This window comes from Dendrobates tinctorius, unplaced genomic scaffold, assembly GCF_039654945.1.
Source record: "Dendrobates tinctorius isolate UK_male_01 unplaced genomic scaffold, ASM3965494v1 ptg000098l, whole genome shotgun sequence".
NCBI classification, from domain to species: Eukaryota; Metazoa; Chordata; class Amphibia; order Anura; family Dendrobatidae; genus Dendrobates; species Dendrobates tinctorius.
The window spans coordinates 26347981-26366523 of record NW_027361766.1 but is presented as its reverse complement, the minus strand read 5'-3'; the positions used below and the strand labels follow the sequence as shown (position 1 = coordinate 26366523).

Genomic DNA, 18543 nt, shown 5'->3' with positions numbered 1-18543 from the left:
TGTCAAATGCAAGCTGTGTCATCAGAGAGTCAAAAGAGGGAGAAATGTCAGCAACCTCAATACCACAAATATGTGGAAACATGTGCGCACCAAGCACGAGTTGGAGTTGCAGAGACACCCTGAAGACGTAGGCCAACGTACAGCACCACCTACCACCTCTTCAGTTCGTGTTGGGCCCTCTTCCTCCAGCTCACACACTGCTGGTTCGGCTTCCTCACAGGATCGCCAAGGAAGAACCTCTGCCACTGTTGTCCGGAGACCCTGTCAGATTACACCCATAGCAGCACGTTCCCATCCATCACAGCCATCGGTAGCACAGGCATGGGATAAAAGGCGCCCTTACTCGGCAAACCATCCCCGAGCACAGTCTCTGAATGCTGGCATTGCCAAACTTCTGGCAGTTGAAATGCTGTCATTCAGGCTGGTGGACACTGACACCTTCCGGGACTTAATGGCATTGGCAGTCCCCCAATACAACGTGCCCAGCCGCTTTTATTTCAGCAGGCGAGCCGTCCCTGCCCTGCAGAAACATGTTGAGGGCAAAATAAAACATGCGCTACTAAACGCCGTTAGTAGCAAGGTCCACCTGACCACCGATGCGTGGACCAGTAACCATGGACAGGGACGATACCTTTCCCTCACTGCCCACTGGGTCAATGTTGTGGAGCCGGGTACGGATCTGGAGAGTGGAGCTGTACGTGTTCTTCCAACGCCACGGATTGCAGGACTCCAGTCTGTACACATAGACTCCTCCTCCTACTCAAGTTCCTCAGAAACAGCAGAGCAGGAGCCTGTTACGACCGATATGAGCACAGCCGTGGCCAAACGTCAACAGGCTGTACTCAAATTAATTTCTTTGGGGAATCGAAGCCACACAGCGCAGGAGCTCTGGAATGCTATCAAGCTGGAGAGCGATGTGTGGTTTGGGCCAGCGAATCTCCAGCCGGGCTTGGTAGTGTGTGACAATGGCCGAAATCTGGTGGCAGCTCTTGGCCTAGGCAACCTCACACACATCCCATGTCTGGCACATGTTCTTAACTTGGTCGTGCAGAGCTTTCTGAGGGACTATCCGGATCTTGCTGCACTGTTGCACAAGGTCCGCATAGAGTGCGCTCACTTGCGACGTTCCAGCACGGCAAGATCGCGCCTCGCTGCTCTGCAGCGACGATTTGGCCTTCCGGAACATCGCATCATATGTGACCTACCCACCCGGTGGAATTCAACGTTACATATGTTGGAGCGGTTGTGTGAGCAGCAGGCAGCAGTCATGGAGTACCAGCTGCATCAGGCGCAAACAAGTCGCACTGTGCGCCGTTCACACTTCAGCACCATTGAGTGGGCCTCTATGAAGGACATCGGCCTCGTTTTGCGTGCCTTCGATGAATCCACGCGGATGGCGAGTGCAGATGATGCACTAGTCAGCATGACTGTCCCCCTTATCTGCCTGCTTCAACAAACACTGCAAGCACTAAGGGATGAGGTTTCAGAAGAGGTGGAGGATGAGGAGTCCCAAATGCCATCTGCTTCTGGACAGTCTGCGCTACGTGTTTCCTCACAAAGGCCTAGGCAGGGGACACTTTGTGAGGAGGATGAGGAGGAGTCGATGGAGGAGGAAGACATCTCTCCAGAGGAGGGAGGTACACAAACCTCTACTCAGTATGTACAGCGAGGGTGGGGTGATGCAGAGCAGGCCGAGGTCACGCCTCAAACAGGGGACAGCGGTTCTTTGGCAGTTGGGAGTCTGCAGCACATGGTTGATTTCATGCTGCAGTGCCTGAGAAACGACCGCCGCATCGCCCACATTCTCGTCTCGGCTGATTATTGGGTGTACACCCTCCTAGATCCTCGCTACCGGGACAGCGTACAAAGGCTCATACCAACGTTGAACCGGGAGCGTAAAATGCGGGAGTACGAAGAGTCACTGGTGCAGTCCATAATGTTTTCCATTCCACCCGACAGCATTGTTGCTAGTGCTTTACAAAGCAGCTCTGTGCGTCGAGGCAGTGGAGGAAACTCTGCACAAAGAGGGAGCAGAGGCAGCGCCGCAGCACAAGGCAAGACCACTATGGCCCAAATGTGGCAAAGTTTTGTGTGTCCACCACAATTGTCTACACCATCAGCGACGCCTCGAGTCAGCAGGAGGCAACGCTTCCGTCAGATGGTGTCAGACTACATGTCTTGCCCTGTCGCTGTACTCCCAGATGGCTCTTCCCCCTTCAAGTTTTGGGTCTCTAAGCTGGATACATGGCCAGAGCTTAGCCAGTATGCATTGGAGGTGCTGGCTTGCCCTGCTGCCAGTGTATTATCGGAACGTGTCTTTAGTGCCGCAGGTGGTGTACTAACAGACCGTCGCACGCGACTATCTTCCGATAATGTTGACCGGCTGACTTTTCTGAAAATGAACAAGGCCTGGATCTCCAAAGACTTTGCCATTTCTCTTACAGACTAAATTAGTGGTTGGCAACTGTATCCAGGTCTGCTGGTGTGTTCATTTTTCTACCACCTGAACTATAATCCCTTTGCTTCAACACAGCCAGTTGTCGCTCAGATGTGTCGTCTGCACAGAGAAACACACTAGCTCCTGTGTTAGTGGGGTTCAGTAATGCCAGCTGATCCCCTGCTGTGTGGACGGCAAAGTCACCAGCTCCATCAACATTCAAACCACTACTGATTTTTAACCGTGCCCAACTTAGGTCTCTGGCTCCACTGTCTCTACTATTTCCCCTGACCTCCAACCCCGCCATCTACATCTCTGAAGTGGCGTCAGCACAATCTACACTTGTTCCTGTGTTCCTGTGGCTCAGTCCCATCAGTTTATCCCCTGATGTGTGTCCGGCAAGGTCTCCTGCTCTGTCCACATTCCCATAACCAATAGTGGGAATGAGGACAGAGCTGGCGAACTTGCCGGACAAACATCAGGGGATCAACTGACGGGACTGAGCACCAGTAACACAGGAACAAGTGTAGATTGTGCTGACGCCACTTCAGAGATGTAGCTGGCGGGGTTGGAGGCCAGGGTAAATAGAGACAGTGGAGCCAGAGGCCTAAGTGGAGCATGGTTAGAATCAGTAGTAGTCCACAACCTCCATAAAAACCGCTGCCCATTGGCCTCTGCATGCGGCATGCGTAATCCTGGGCTCCAACAGCTTCAGTTGGTGTTCAGAAGTGTCGTCTCCACAGAGCCAAACACATTCGTTAGAGTGTTAGTGGGGTTCAGCACTGCCAGCTGTTCCCCTGCTGTGGAGATGGCAAGTCTCCTGCTGCCTTCACCTGCCAAAATCCAGTAGGCCCCAGCCTGCTCCTCGCCTAATCCTGGGCTCCAACAGCGTCAGTTGGTGTTCAGAAGTGTCGTCTCCACAGAGCCAAACACCTTCGTTAGAGTGTTAGTGGGGTTCAGCACTGCCAGCTGTTCCCCTGCTGTGGAGATGGCAAGTCTCCTGCTGCCTTCACCTGCCAAAATCCAGTAGGCCCCAGCCTGCTCCTCGCCTAATCCTGGGCTCCAACAGCGTCAGTTGGTGTTCAGAAGTGTCGTCTCCACAGAGCCAAACACCTTCGTTAGAGTGTTAGTGGGGTTCAGCACTGCCAGCTGTTCCCCTGCTGTGGAGATGGCAAGTCTCCTGCTGCCTTCACCTGCCAAAATCCAGTTGGCCCCAGCCTGCTCCTCGCCTAATCCTGGGCTCCAACAGCGTCAGTTGGTGTTCAGAAGTGTCGTCTCCACAGAGCCAAACACCTTCGTTAGAGTGTTAGTGGGGTTCAGCACTGCCAGCTGTTCCCCTGCTGTGGAGATGGCAAGTCTCCTGCTGCCTTCACCTGCCAAAATCCAGTAGGCCCCAGCCTGCTCCTCGCCTAATCCTGGGCTCCAACAGCGTCAGTTGGTGTTCAGAAGTGTCGTCTCCACAGAGCCAAACACCTTCGTTAGAGTGTTAGTGGGGTTCAGCACTGCCAGCTGTTCCCCTGCTGTGGAGATGGCAAGTCTCCTGCTGCCTTCACGTGCCAAAATCCAGTAGGCCACAGCCTGCTCCTCGCCTAATCCTGGGCTCCAACAGCGTCAGTTGGTGTTCAGAAGTGTCGTCTCCACAGAGCCAAACACATTCGTTAAAGTGTTAGTGGGGTTCATCATTGCCAGCTGATCCCCTGCTGTGGAGATGGCAGTCTCTCCTGCTGTCTCCGCATTACAAAGACAGTAGGCCTCTGCCTACACCCTCCTATTTCCTGGGCTTCAACACAGCCAGTTGTAGTTCGGAAGTGCCGTCCACACGGAAAGAGATAACTGAACCCCACTGAGACACGGGAGCAAGTATCTCTTTCCGTGTGGACGGCACTTCCGAACTACAACTGGCTGTGTTGAAGCCCAGGAAATAGGAGGGTGTAGGCAGAGGCCTACTGTATTTTGAATGAGGTGACAGCAGGAGAGACTGCCGTCCACACAGCAGGGGATCAGCTGACATTACTGAACCCCACTGAGACACGGGAGCAAGTAAGTCAGCTGATCCCCTGCTGTGTGGATGGCAGTCTCTCCTGCTGTAAACTCATTCAAAATACAGTAGGCCTCTGCCTACACCCTCCTATTTCCTGGGCTTCAACACAGCCAGTTGTAGTTCGGAAGTGCCGTCCACACGGAAAGAGATACTTGCTCCCGTGTCTCAGTGGGGTTCAGTAACGTCAGCTGATCCCCTGCTGTGTGGATGGCAGTCTCTCCTGCTGTCACCTCATTCAAAATACAGTAGTCCTCTGCGTACACCCTCCTATTTCCTTGGCTTCAACACAGCCAGTTGTAGTTCGGAAGTGCCGTCCACACGGAAAGAGATACTTGCTCCCGTGTCTCAGTGGGGTTCAGTAACGTCAGCTGATCCCCTGCTGTGTGGATGGCAGTCTCTCCTGCTGTAAACTCATTCAAAATACAGTAGGCCTCTGCCTACACCCTCCTATTTCCTGGGCTTCAACACAGCCAGTTGTAGTTCGGAAGTGCCGTCCACACGGAAAGAGATACTTGCTCCCGTGTCTCAGTGGGGTTCAGTAACGTCAGCTGATCCCCTGCTGTGTGGATGGCAGTCTCTCCTGCTGTCACCTCATTCAAAATACAGTAGGCCTCTGCCTACACCCTCCTATTTCCTGGGCTTCAACACAGCCAGTTGTAGTTCGGAAGTGCCGTCCACACGGAAAGAGATACTTGCTCCCGTGTCTCAGTGGGGTTCAGTAATGTCAGCTGATCCCCTGCTGTGTGGATGGCAGTCTCTCCTGCTGTCACCTCATTCAAAATACAGTAGGCCTCTGCCTACACCCTCCTATTTCCTGGGCTTCAACACAGCCAGTTGTAGTTCGGAAGTGCCGTCCACACGGAAAGAGATACTTGCTCCCGTGTCTCAGTGGGGTTCAGTAATGTCAGCTGATCCCCTGCTGTGTGGATGGCAAAGTCTCCTGCTGCCTACACAGTCGTACCACTACTGATTTTTAACCGTGCTCCAATTAGGCCTGTGGCTCCACTGTCTCTCGTATTTCCCCTGTCCTCCAACCCCGCCAGTTACAGCTCCGAAGTGGCGTCTGCACAATCCACACTTGTTCCTGTGTTACAGGTGTTCAGTCTGGTCAGTTAATCCCCTGATGTGTGTCCGGCAATGTCGCCTGCTCTGTCCACATTCCCATTATGAAGGAGGAGGAGAAGGAGGAAGAAGAAGAGGAGGAGGAAGAAGAAGAGGAGGAGGAAGAAGAAGAGGAGGAGGAAGAAGAAGAGGAGGAGGAAGAAGAAGAGGAGGAGGAAGAAGAAGAGGAGGAGGAAGAAGAAGAGGAGGAGGAAGAAGAAGAGGAGGAGGAAGAAGAAGAGGAGGAGGAAGAAGAAGAGGAGGAGGAAGAAGAAGAGGAGGAGGAAGAAGAAGAGGAAGAAGAAGAGGAGGAAGAAGAGGAGGAAGAAGAAGAGGAGGAAGAAGAGGAGGAAGAAGAAGAGGAAGAAGAAGAGGAGGAAGAAGAAGAGGAGGAAGAAGAAGAAGAGGAAGAAGAGGAAGAGGAAGAAGAGGAGGAAGAAGAGGAGGAAGAAGAGGAGGAAGAAGAGGAGGAAGAAGAGGAGGAAGAAGAGGAGGAAGAAGAGGAGGAAGAAGAGGAGGAAGAAGAGGAGGAAGAGGAGGAAGAAGAGGAGGAAGAAGAGGAGGAAGAAGAGGAGGAAGAAGAGGAAGAAGAAGAGGAAGAAGAAGAGGAAGAAGAAGAGGAAGAAGAAGAGGAAGAAGAGGAGGAAGAAGAGGAAGAAGAAGAGGAAGAAGAAGAAGAAGAAGAAGAAGAAGAAGGTAAAAAAAGGAAGTAGAAGAAGAAGAAGGTAAAAAAAGGAAGTAGAAGAAGAAGAAGGTAAAAAAAGGAAGTAGAAGAAGAAGAAGACATACATGTCTGGCAAAATATAAATGAGGCTAACATAGTCAATATCTTTGTAACTCCTAACATCTTTAAAAAAAAAAATTAATTCCTGCTATTCCATTTGATTGGGCTAAACCTCTATGGCTTTAATGTCTCCTCCACCTCCCACAATACATTCTACATTATTCTTAGTTGTTTTTCTTCATGTAGAATTAACCTACAAGGAAAGAAAGGGTTTTTTTTAATTCCGATATTTTGGCCCCATTGACTTGCATTGGTTCCCGGTATCGGAATCGGCGATACCGATACTTTTTTTAAAGATCGGCCGATCCATTCCGATCCGATATTTTCAAGTATCGGCTGGTATCGCTCAACTCTAAAAATGAGCTTTACAATTTTTGTGTGTAAAGTCTTTTTCCTGCCCACTTTTCCATAAAGGACACCTCTATTTAGTGTATGGTTTATTGTGGTCGTATGGCCGAATACTCCAGTCTCTGCCTGGGAACTGTGCAGCTCTTTCAGGGTTACCTTTGATCTCTGTTCTGCCTCTCTGATTAAAGTCCTCCTTGCCCGAGCTTAGAGTTTTGGTGGGCGGCCCTGTCTTGGCAGACTTGTTGTGGTACCATGTTCTTTCCATTTGATAATGGATTTGATGGTTCTCAGGTGGATCAGAGTTTGGGATATTTTTTCATAAATCAACCTTGACTTATTTCTCAAAAACTTTGTCACTGATTTGTTTAGAGATCTCTTTGGTCTTCATGGTGTTTGGTTAGTGGTGCCTCTTGCTTAATGGTGTTGTGGCCTTTCAGAAACATGGATTTTTTTGATAACTCACCGTAAAATCCGAGACGCTCGTTGGGGGACAGAGATACTGTGGGTGTATGCTTCTGCCGCTAGAAGGCTGACACTAAGTGAAAAAAAGAGGTTAGCTCCTCCTCCGCCGTATACACCCTCGCCCCTATTGCGGGCGGAAATCAGTTTGGTGCCAAAGCAGTAGGAGGACAACAAAATCAGGTACAACATGTCCAAATAACACCACCCTTATATCAAGTAAAATTAACAAAACAAGAGCCAACTGGCTAATAGGGTGGGTGCTGTGTCCCCCCAATGAGCGTCTCGGAGAAAAGGATTTTACGGTGAGTTATCACAAAAATTCATGTTTCTCCTTCGCCTCATTGGGGGACACAGATACTGTGGGATGTCCTAAAGCAGTCCCTGGGTGGGAGATTGACTCAACGATCCAAGCTACATGCACCTCTTGTTTAAAAGGTGCGCCACCGCTGCTTGGAGAAACCTTCTACCCAGGCTCACATCCGCTGAGGCCTGAGTATGGATATTATAATGTTTGGCAAATGTGTGCAGGCTGGACCAGGTTGCTGCCTTGCAAACCTCCTCCGTCGAAGCCTGGTGCTGAAGCGCCCAAAAGGCGCCCACTGCCTGAGTAGAGTGCGCTCTGATCCCTGCTGGAACCGGCGTACCTCTAATGCGGTAGGACTCCTGAATAGTCAAATGAATCTGGCTATGGTCGATTTTGAGACAGCGAGTCCCTTCCTGCGCCCCTCGGGGAGCACGAACAGCGTGTCCGTCCATAGGCGCCTTATAGGGAGGTACCAAGTGGGAGATCCCCTGGATGAAAGTCTTCACCTGCAAATTGGTCGCAACTCTGCGCTGGAACAGGACGGATAAGGCCGATTTTTGTCTCCTGAGGGAAATTGGGGCCAAGACCGAGTCTAGGCCCAACTGGAGAAAAGCCAAGATGTTGGGGATCGAGAATCTCAGCGGAGAAACAACGCGGCCTCGACACCAAGCAAAGAACACCTTCCAGGTGTGGTGGTAAATTCGTGCTGAAGCAGGCTTCCGGGCGCTAACCATTGTGGCAACCACCCTGCTCCCAAACCCTGCCTGGGTTAGAATCCAAGATTCAACGGCCATGCCATCAAACACAGGGCCCCCCCCCGAGTTCGGGTGGCAAATCACTTCTTGAGAAAGTAGATCTGGGCGCTCTGGCAGGAGCCAAGGAACGTCGGCGAGCAGCTGCATTAGATCTGCGTACCACGCTCGACGGGGCCAGTCTGGGGCCAGCACCTCATCTGTCTTGACCTTCTTGATGACCCTCGGCAGTAGAGGCAGCGGGGGAAAGATATGGGAGGTGAAACTGGTTCCATGGCAGAACCAACGCTTCCACAGCGATTTCCTGCGGGTCCCTGGCCCGAGCGACATGTGGGCACCTTGGTGTTCACTCTGGATGCCATCAGGTCCACGTCTGGAGTTCCCCACAGCTGACAAATCTGCTGGAAGACTTCGGGATGTAGAGACCACTCTCCGGAAGCAAGACCCTGCGGGCTAAGAAACTCTGCCGCCCAATTTTCCACGCCTGGGATGCGTACAGTCGAAATCACCAGAGTGGTTTGCTTCGTCCCACTGAAGAACGTGCCCCACCTTGCACATGGTTGCTCTGCTGCGGGTGCCCCCTTGGTGATTTATGTAAGCCACCGCCGTGGCGATATCCGATTGAATTCGGACAGGGCGGCCTGCTAGAAAGCGATGAAACCTTTGCCGGGCCAGTCGAATTGCTTGTCTCTCTAATAAGTTGATCGGGAGCCGTGCCTCCTGTGGCGACCACCGTCGCTAGGTTGTGTGGTGGCGAAACACCGCTCCCCAGCCGAGGAGACTGGCATCGGTTGTCGTCACCAACCAATGGTCTGGGGAGAAAGATTTCCCCTGGGTCAGAGAGGAACTGGTTAACCACCATCCGAGCGACTGCCTGACTTGAGAGGACAGTCGGCACCGCCGATCGAGCGTGAAAGGATTCTTGTCCCAGGCTGACAAGAGGACGTGCTGCAGGGGGCGAAGATGGAACTGGGCGAAAGGTATCGCTTCCACTGCTGCCACCATTTTCCCTAGAATCCTCATCCGGGACGGATGGTATGAGGGACTGGTTGGCGAAGTGTCCAGACTCCCTGCCGGAGAGGTAGCACTTTTTCCTGAGGGAGAATAACCGACCCTCAGCTAGTGTCACAGATCATTCCTAGGAAGGAAATCTTCTGAGCTGGCACAAGAGATGACTTCTTCGCATTGACCAACCACCCTAAGCGGGCAAGAGTATCTAGCGTGATGCTGACATTTTCCTCGCATGCCCGTATTGACGGGCCCTTGACCAAGAGGTCGTCGAAACATAGGAACCTCTGATGAGGAGGAAAAATGGGATTAAGCAGATATGCGTCCTGGATGTCGAGCGAGGCCAAGTATTCTCCCTGCTCCATGGCCGATATGACTGAACGGAGACACTCCATCCGGAAATGTCTGATCCTGCTGACTTTGTTTAGAAGCTTCAGGTCCAAAACAGGCCTGACAGATCCATCCTTTTTGGGACCCGCAAACAGGTTGGAATAGAAGCCCTGAGCTCTTTCGTGTTCCGGCACTGGAACAATGACTCCGTTTTGCTGGAGCGATTTGATGGCTCATAACAGAGTCTTTGCCTGGGTATCCACCCTGGGCCGACGAGACAGAAAAAAAAAAAAAAAAAAAACAACCACACACACACAAACACCTTGGAGGGTATCTGACAAATTCTATTTTGTAATCTGAAGCCACAACTCCTTTACCCATGCGTCGTGTGCGACCTTGACCCAGACGTGGTGAAACCAAAGCGACCGCCCATCTTGCTTGGGTCGTCTGGCAAGCGCCTCAAGTCATTTGGCTGACAATCTTTGGGATCTGGATGCCCTCGATCTGGGCTGTTGAGTACACATTCTCCCCAATGGGTTGGCTTTATCAAAATAGCCGGCCGAACTGATAAGGCAGGGAAGTCAAGGACTTCTTGGAAGTAGAATCGGCTCGCCATGTCCTTAACCATAGAGCTCTTCTGATAGAAAATTGCATTAGCGGCAGCAAGTGCCGAGCAATTGGCCGCATCCAAAGATGCATTGATTATATGGTCACTGGCCATCCCCATCTGACTCGCGACCTCCGATATTTCTGCAGGTAGATCTCACTCCTGCACTACCTTGTTTAATGATTCTGACCATGAGATCACAGCCTTGGCTACCCAAGTTGCTGCGAACGAAGGAGCGAAAGCTGAGCCTGACGCCTCATATACTGAGTGAGCTAAGCTCTCTATGAGGCGATCCGTGGGATCCTTAATATAGGACACACTAGGTGCGGATAAAAGGGTTTTAGTGGCTAGGCGCGAAAACCGGTGGATCCACCATCGGGGATTCCATCTATTTTTTTAAGGAGGTCCGGAGCAAACGGATACCCTGTTTCGAGTGCCTTTTGACCCGAGAAACGCCTGTCTGGACGTTCTCTGTGCCGCTGCACTATGTCCTCAAACTCCGGGTGAGGGAAAAAATTCTGTGCGGGCGCTTCACTCGCTTAAGTGCCACTTTATGCCCCGTAGCCACTGCGGGATCATCCTCAATCCCCAGGGTCTGAATGACGGCTTCTATGAGGCTGTCCCGTTTCACGTGACCCTGGAGTGTCCAGGTCAAGGGGCTCGTCTGAGTCGCAATCTGAGGTCTGCTTGCTATCAACCACTGGTGACGGGGAGCGAGAAGCGGAGCTTACGGATGCCAAGGCACCGGATGGACTGGGCGACACCGTGTGGATTCGTTTCCTCTGGGTCTGCTTGGAGTGAGAGCGGCCCCTGCAGGCCGGAGGCTCTTGTGAGGTGGAGGACCCCTCTAAGGTAAGCGAGCCATTGTCCCTGCTTCTATCTGGGGCTTGAAGGGACTATTGCTCTCGTAAGCGACGCCATGGACTGTGACAGTGATAGGGCCCACTCCTGGGAATTCGACAAATTGGTCACGGTCGCAGGGGAGGGCTACAGGGCGCGTTGGGATTCGCAGGCTTCGCATAATCGCTTGCTCTGCGCCCGCGGAAACGCAGCCCCGACAAGAGATGCATGTAGCCTAAATTAACGTGTGCGACTTTGCTTTTTCGGACATGCTTTGTCCGCTGCTGGGGAGGGGGAAGGAAGTAGCACCTCGTTTTCCCTGTAGCGAGGCCTCTCAGGCAGCACTTACCCCAGTCCTTCGCGCCCCCGTCCTGGACATTTCAACCTTCAAATCGCGCGCCAGCAGCTGTGGGAGTGAGCCACCAGCATATAAAAAAAAAAAAAAAAACGCTCTAGGGGGGGCATGGCCGGTGGCTTCCGCCGGCTGGGGGCTCCAGCCATCGGATCTTTGCAGGAGCCCTCCCAGACCCTCTCCTCACCGATGATCCTCTTCAGCTTCCTGAGCGCAGGTATGTGAGGGGGCCTTGGGAAAAAAAAAAAAGGACGGTGCAGGCACCCTAGCTCCATCTAACCCCTTCAGGGGGTGAGGAGAGGGACCGTATGCCGCCTCGCAGCACCGCAGTCTAAGCATTGGTGGCGCAGTGGGGGCCGCACGGACTAGTCTTGTGCCTCTGTACAGCCCATGGTTTCAATACCTGGCGTGGTCAGGGCTAAGTCCGGTATAGTGTCCCACGACGCGGGAGAGGATACGTGGAGGGACACTCGCACGTGCTCTCCCGTTGTTGGTTTGGGGATATCAGACCCTTTCAATAGGATCCGTTGCCCCCGTTTCATCTTCATGGAAAAAATAAAAAAAGTCTGGGGAAAAAGACCAGACATGTCCCTCGTTGCAGGAGAGGATACGTGGAGCAGATACTCGCACGTGCTCGCCCGCTGTTGGTTTGGGGGGGATCGGACCCTTTCAATAGGATCCGTTGCCTCTCTCCAATCTTCATGGGAAAAGAGAAAAAAAAGTCTGGGAGAAAAAAGCCAGACGTGTGCCTCCATGGACACTAAGCAAAAAACTGATTTCAGCCCGCAATAGGGGCGAGGGTGTTATCGGCGGAGGAGGAGCTAACCTCTTTTTTTCACTTAGTGTCAGCCTCCTAGCGGCAGAAGCATACACCCACAGTATCTGTGTCCCCCAATGAGGCGAAGGAGAAAAGGTGTGTATATACTGACAGACCATGTGATACTTAAATAGTACACAGGCAAACTTCCTTTCACTAAGCATGTGCCTTATGAAGGTAATTACTTCCACCAGAAATTTTAAGGGGCTTCATAGCAGAAAAGGATTGAATACATATGCATTATTTGATGGCAAATTTTTGTATTTATACCTATATTTTTCTAACTTCACTTTACCAGCTTAGACTATTTAGTGCTGATGCATCACACACAAATCAGATTCCAAACATATATAAACACAGATTGTAAAGTAACAAAATAGATAAAAAGCCAAGGGGGTGAATACTTTCAGAAGCCACTGTATAACAGTACTTTAATTGAATTCCCTGGTGTTTGCATGTACAGTTGTGGCCAAAGGTATTGACACCCCTGCAATTCTGTCAGATAATACTCCGGTTTCTTCCTGAAAATGACTGCAAACACAAATTCTTTGGTATTATCTTCATTTAATTTGTCTTAAATGAAAAAACACAAAAGAGAATGAAGCAAAAAGCAAAACATTGATCATTTCACACAAAACTCCAAAAATGGGCCAGACAAAAGTATTAGCACCCTCGGCCTAATACTTGGTTGCACAACCTTTCGCCAAAATAACTGCGACCAACCGCTTCCGGTAACCATCAATGAGTTTCTTACAATGCTCTGCTGGAATTTTAGACCATTCTTCTTTGGCAAACTGCTCCAGGTCCCTGATATTAGAAGGGTGCCTTCTCCAAACTGCCATTTTTAGATCTCTCCACAGGTGTTCTATGGGATTCAGGTCTGGACTCATTGCTGGCCACCTTAGAAGTCTCCAGTGCTTTCTCTCAAACCATTTTCTAGTGCTTTTTGAAGTGTGTTTTGTGTCATTGTCCTGCTGGAAGACCCATGACCTCTGAGGGAGACCCAGCTTTCTCACACTGGGCCCTACATTATGCTGCAAAATTTGTTGGTAGTCTTCTGACTTCATAATGCCATGCACACGGTCAAGCACTCCAGTACCAGAGGCAGAAAAGCAACCCCAAAACATCAGGGAAACTCCGCCATGTTTGACTGTAGGGACAGTGTTCTTTTCCTTGAAAGCCTCTTTTTTCCTCCTGTAAACTCTATGTTGATGCCTTTACCCAAAAAGCTCTACTTTTGTCTCATCTGACCAGAGAACATTCTTCCAAAACATTTTAGGGTTTTTCAGGTAAGTTTTGGCAAACTCCAGCCTGGCTTTTTTATGTCTCGGGGTAAGAAGTGGGGTCTTCCTGGGTCTCCTACCATACAGTCCCTTTTCATTCAGACGCCGACGGATAGTACGGGTTGACACTGTTGTACGCTCGGACTGCAGGGCAGCTTGAACTTGTTTGGATGTTAGTCGAGGTTCTTTATCCAACATCCGCACAATCTTGCGTTGAAATATCTTGTCAATTTTTATTTTCCGTCCACATCTAGGGAGGTTAGCCACAGTGCCATGGGCTTTAAACTTCTTCATGACACTGCGCACGGTAGACAAAGGAACATTCAGGTCTTTGGAGATGGACTTGTAGCCTTGAGATTGCTCATGCTTCCTCACAATTTGGTTTCTCAAGTCCTCAGACAGTTCTTTGGTCTACTTTCTTTTCTCCATGCTCAATGTGGTACACACAAGGACACAGGACAGAGGTTGAGTCAACTTTGATCCATGTCAACTGGCTGCAAGTGTGATTTAGTTATTACCAACACCTGTTAGGTGCCACAAGTAAGTTACAGGTGCTGTTAATTACACAAATTAGAGAAGCATCACATGATTTTTCGAACAGTGCCAATACTTTTGTCCGCCCTCTTTTTTATGTTTGGTGTGGAATTATACCCAATTTGGCTTTAGGAAAATTCTTTTTGTGTTTTTTCATTTAAGACAAATTAAATGAAGTTAATAATACCAAAGAATTTGTGTTTGCAATCATTTTCAGGAAGAAACTGAGTATTATCTGACAGAATTGCAGGGGTGTCAATACTTTTGGCCACAACTGTATACGAATACTGTGGGCTTGTGATTGACAGCTCTCTCTGCATGCAGTCATACAGGGAAGACTGTTCATTACTGAACAGGACCGTCCACTGGACTCCTAAGCCTACAAACACCAGGGACTTTAATGAACAAAATACAAGTTTTCCTGAAGCATTTCCCACAAAATGTCTATTAATGGGATCAGCTCCTCCTGCTCTACAGCAGCCTGCCAATCAGACGCCATTTTCAAAATGACAGGTTCCCTTTAAACGTCCTATTGACTAGTGACTGAGCAATTAATGAAGGCCTCCTCTGCCCATCGGCTTCATTTAATAATGTCTGAAATAATAAAAAGAACTAGTAAAAATCCTTTATTAGTGGCTGTAGATAGTCAGCTTGTTAGTTCAATTCCGAACATTCATGTAGGTAGCTGTAATAGAAATTATTCCAAAATTTTGCACCCATTTACATCACTGACACCAACTGTAATGATGCAAAACTCCAGGGGTTGGCGAGACCTGCAGGCTCGTACCAGCATTTGTGGGCAGCTTTTTCGCTTATGTAACGCTTAAGGGAAAAGTGTGGATCTTCCCACCCGCTGTCAGGCCAGGTTTACCAGCCATAAGGCAGCCTGTTTATGCTAGTGTTGACCAACGGCCATGTAACCGTTGCAAAAATTTTGGAATAGGTGCAAAATTCAGTCGGATGCTAGCGAATTGGGTTTTACAACAAACTGTGAAGATTTTAGGAGATTGTACAAATTACAAATCCGCAGTATGCCCTGTAGGGCAAGGTGTGGCCATACTACTTGCAGCAGATTGTGACCCGAACATACCATTATCCATGGGTGATTCATGAATTCTGTAATGGTCATCCTCTGAGTGGGATCGGTCTTCAACAAGTTTCGGATCAGCTGTTTGACTGAAATGACAAGTTTCCATATTTAGAGTTTTCCCATAGTCAAGAAGAGAAGTAGAAAATTCAATCATCCCATTTATATATCACGTATGCAGGATAGGAATATTTCTCAACAGATGCAGATCTCGCTGGGGTCGCTTATTTATTTAGTCTGCAATAACCACAGTAGTGCTAATGGGAATGTCGGCAAATTGTTACAATGTAACCTGAGCGCAACATTATGTAGAGGCCGAGAGCCTGATTGCAGTTATGTGTCACTTACTGGGCTGTGTGCGGTGTCAATACATTCCATATTTTAGCAGCAAGAGATTAATCACTACAGGACTAGGTTACTCATGTCTCCTAGTCCTCCTGCTCTGTGTGAACCACACCTCAACCATTGATTGGTAGCTGTCAATGTACAGTGTACAAAGAAAGCGGTCAATCAGTGGTGGGAACAAGCTGATAAAGCTCAGCATTTAAAGGGACCGCTACATCTGAAGCAAAAAAAAAAAAACAAACAAAACAGATTTTATTACTACTGCTGCACACAGTAAAATAAGTAAAGGGCCTGTCACACTAAGTGATATCGCTAGCAATATCGCTATATCACCACTGGTTTTTGTGACGTTATAGCGATATTGCTAGCGATATCGCTATGTCTGATACTTACCTCCAACCGCTTCCCCGCTGGTTATCGCTGATCACGCGAGAACGTCCTGGACTGTTTCTCGTCGTCAGCTTCCTGCTGGGGCTTCCTGCTGTGACGAGCGACGCGTGCGGGAGGACGTCTTCATCGCCTCGTCTGACACGTAAGTAGCGACCCCCGACCCCTGCGATGTCGCTGGTGAGATCTGCCTGTGTGGCAGCTCACTAGCGACCACTTAGCGATGTACCAGCGATCCTGACCGCGTCATATCGCTGGTCGGGATCGTTGATACATCGCTAAGTGTGACAGTACCTTAACATCACTGAAATCAGGATCTTTGTCCCTACATCATGCTACTCTCAGATAAAGTAAAAAAGAAAAAAAAATTAGTGAAAGATTCTTTAACAATTCTTGACGGATACTAACAGGTTACATATGTAAAGAGAACCTGATATATGCTGCCCAATCCATGGAGTCAGGCACTGGCTGTATGAACTCAGCCAGGTATACTTGATAACATTTCCGATAAACATAGACTTTTATAACTGCTGTGGACCGAGACAGAGCTGGAGACTAGTAGGACAGATGGGTCCCCGGTGGCTGCAGAAGAAAGAACGGACCACCAATCCAGGATTGGGCAGCAAGTATCAGGTTCTCTTTAAGGAAAGTACAAATTCCTCCTACCATCCGGCGATACTTCAGACCACTCAGGATTAGGGAACTCGTACTGTCCCATTCGGATTCTCTTCTTCATTCCCGGAGATATAGCTAGACCATGGTTGGAATAAAATGGAGGATATCCACACAATCTGTAAAAATAAGAGGGAGAATAATAACGAATTCACCACTGCTATATGTACAAAAAAACTCAGGTGTGAGACTTAAGTTAATCAGAAGCTATAAATAAGAACGTGATTTAAATGTTAAAAGAATAAAAAAATATTGTAAAAAAAAAAAAAAAAAATCACCATGTGTACTGAAAATAAAAAATAGAAATCTTGGAGTTTTTGCAGTGGTCACTGGGGATTTTTTCTTAGACTAACTTCCTTTTGTTTCAGGAAATAACACGTGTACATAGCCACTATGACTGGACCCCGACCATCTTTTGTACTGAAGTTTCAAATAAGCCTGTGCATAGGGCATTGTGAAGGAAGGGGGCATAGGTGACATTGCTTATTGTAACTTGTGCATCCTATGTTATCAGGTGTCACTGTAAGGCCGGGGTTACACAAAGGTATAGCACGTTCCACGCAAGAGAGCTATAGAGCGGAGTTTCATTAGCATCCAATGCTATATGCTCATCCGATTCCAGCCTATTCCTGCCTCTATTAAGAAACTTTGCGGAAAAACTTTTCCTGAAAGGATAGGAGGTATGTGTGTAATAAAGCTCCAGTGGCCAGTGTAAAAATTGCAAGATTATATAATACTTATTATTTATAAATATTAAACATAAAAACCTGATGTAAACAATAGGGCAATTTCTGGTGATGGCTTCCCTTCCAGCATTGCCCTGTCTTATGATAATATGTGAAGTCACTCTGAATCCTGACAGCATGCAATGCGCAAGCAGTTATTCACCACTATTGCCTTTGCGAGAGGGCAGCCATATAACCGCAAATATGCAATTTGCGGTCACATGCCGACTAGAAGCGCTCATTCTCTCTCAATAGAAGTGCACGGAGAAAAGATGAACACATCTAGTCAGAATGTGAGTGAAAGTATGGAAATCGCATACATGTGTGACTGCCAGATATCACCGGCAAGATCCCAGGGAATCCTGACAGTACGCACAGTGCATGCTGTAAGGATTCAGAAGTCTGCAGTCACACACAGAAACTTTCACCCAAAGCTTGGACAGCTCCTGCAAATTATTAAAGGGGTTGTCCATAATTTGGATGCGTATTCAAACAATTTCAGATCCTGAAGATTTTCTTAGTGCACAGATGTTAATGCAGTCCGTGCAACCGTTAGGGTTTCGGAATGTAATGAATCAGAGAAGATCTAAACTGATGGTTTTCAACTTGAAAAGCGTAGATAAGATGGGGTAGGAGTCTAAAGACTGCAAGTCTTGTTGTAGAAAAGATAAATATGACAGTAAGAAGTGGAGAAAGAGCAATGTACAATAGACAGGTTTTATTGGTATTGAAACTACGACCCATTCATCTATGAAACAGTTTGTAGAAAAAAGGAGAAAAAAAAAAAAAAAAAGCCATAAATTTACGGTGCCCAATACTGTACAACCCCTTAAAGAATTGCAGTAACCCTCCCCCTCTTCTCTCCCCACACTGGTCAAAATCCTATTTTGATCAGAACAATGTGGGGCAGACTGGCTGACAGTCTTGCTTAAAGGGAATATGTTAGCAGGCTTTTACTATGTAACCTGAGAGCAGCATGATGTAGGGGCTGAGACCCTGTTTCCAGTTATGTGTTAACGAGAAAGTGTAAGACAGTTTAGTAAGTAACTGTTCTTTATAACCCCACCTCCACCACTGATTAGCAGCTTCCTGGCTATGCACAGTGTACACAGAAAGCTGCCAATCAGTGGCATGGGCGGGGTTATGCTGAGTTCAGCATTCAGTGAACTGCTAGATGTGCAGCAGACAAAATAGTGGATTGTATGAAAGTGACAGCATGCAGTGCAGCAAGTGGCACATAGCTGGAATCAGTGTCTAAGTCCCTAAATCATGCTGCTCTTTGATGACATAAAAATCTGCTGACATATTCTCTTTAAAAAGTCAATTG

At 48.7% G+C, this 18543-nt stretch overlaps 1 protein-coding gene across 1 annotated transcript in view; it reads right to left on the bottom strand.

Moving 5' to 3' along the window:
• Nucleotides 1–18543, bottom strand: part of MAPKAPK2 (MAPK activated protein kinase 2) — a 95035-nt gene that overhangs the window by 12836 nt on the left and 63656 nt on the right. Inside the window, exons 7-8 of the mRNA XM_073587261.1 lie at nt 16486–16610; nt 15091–15176 (exon numbers count right to left, since the gene is read on the bottom strand). Coding sequence (XP_073443362.1) covers nt 15091–15176; nt 16486–16610 — 211 coding nt within the window. The remainder of the gene's footprint in view (nt 1–15090; nt 15177–16485; nt 16611–18543) is intronic.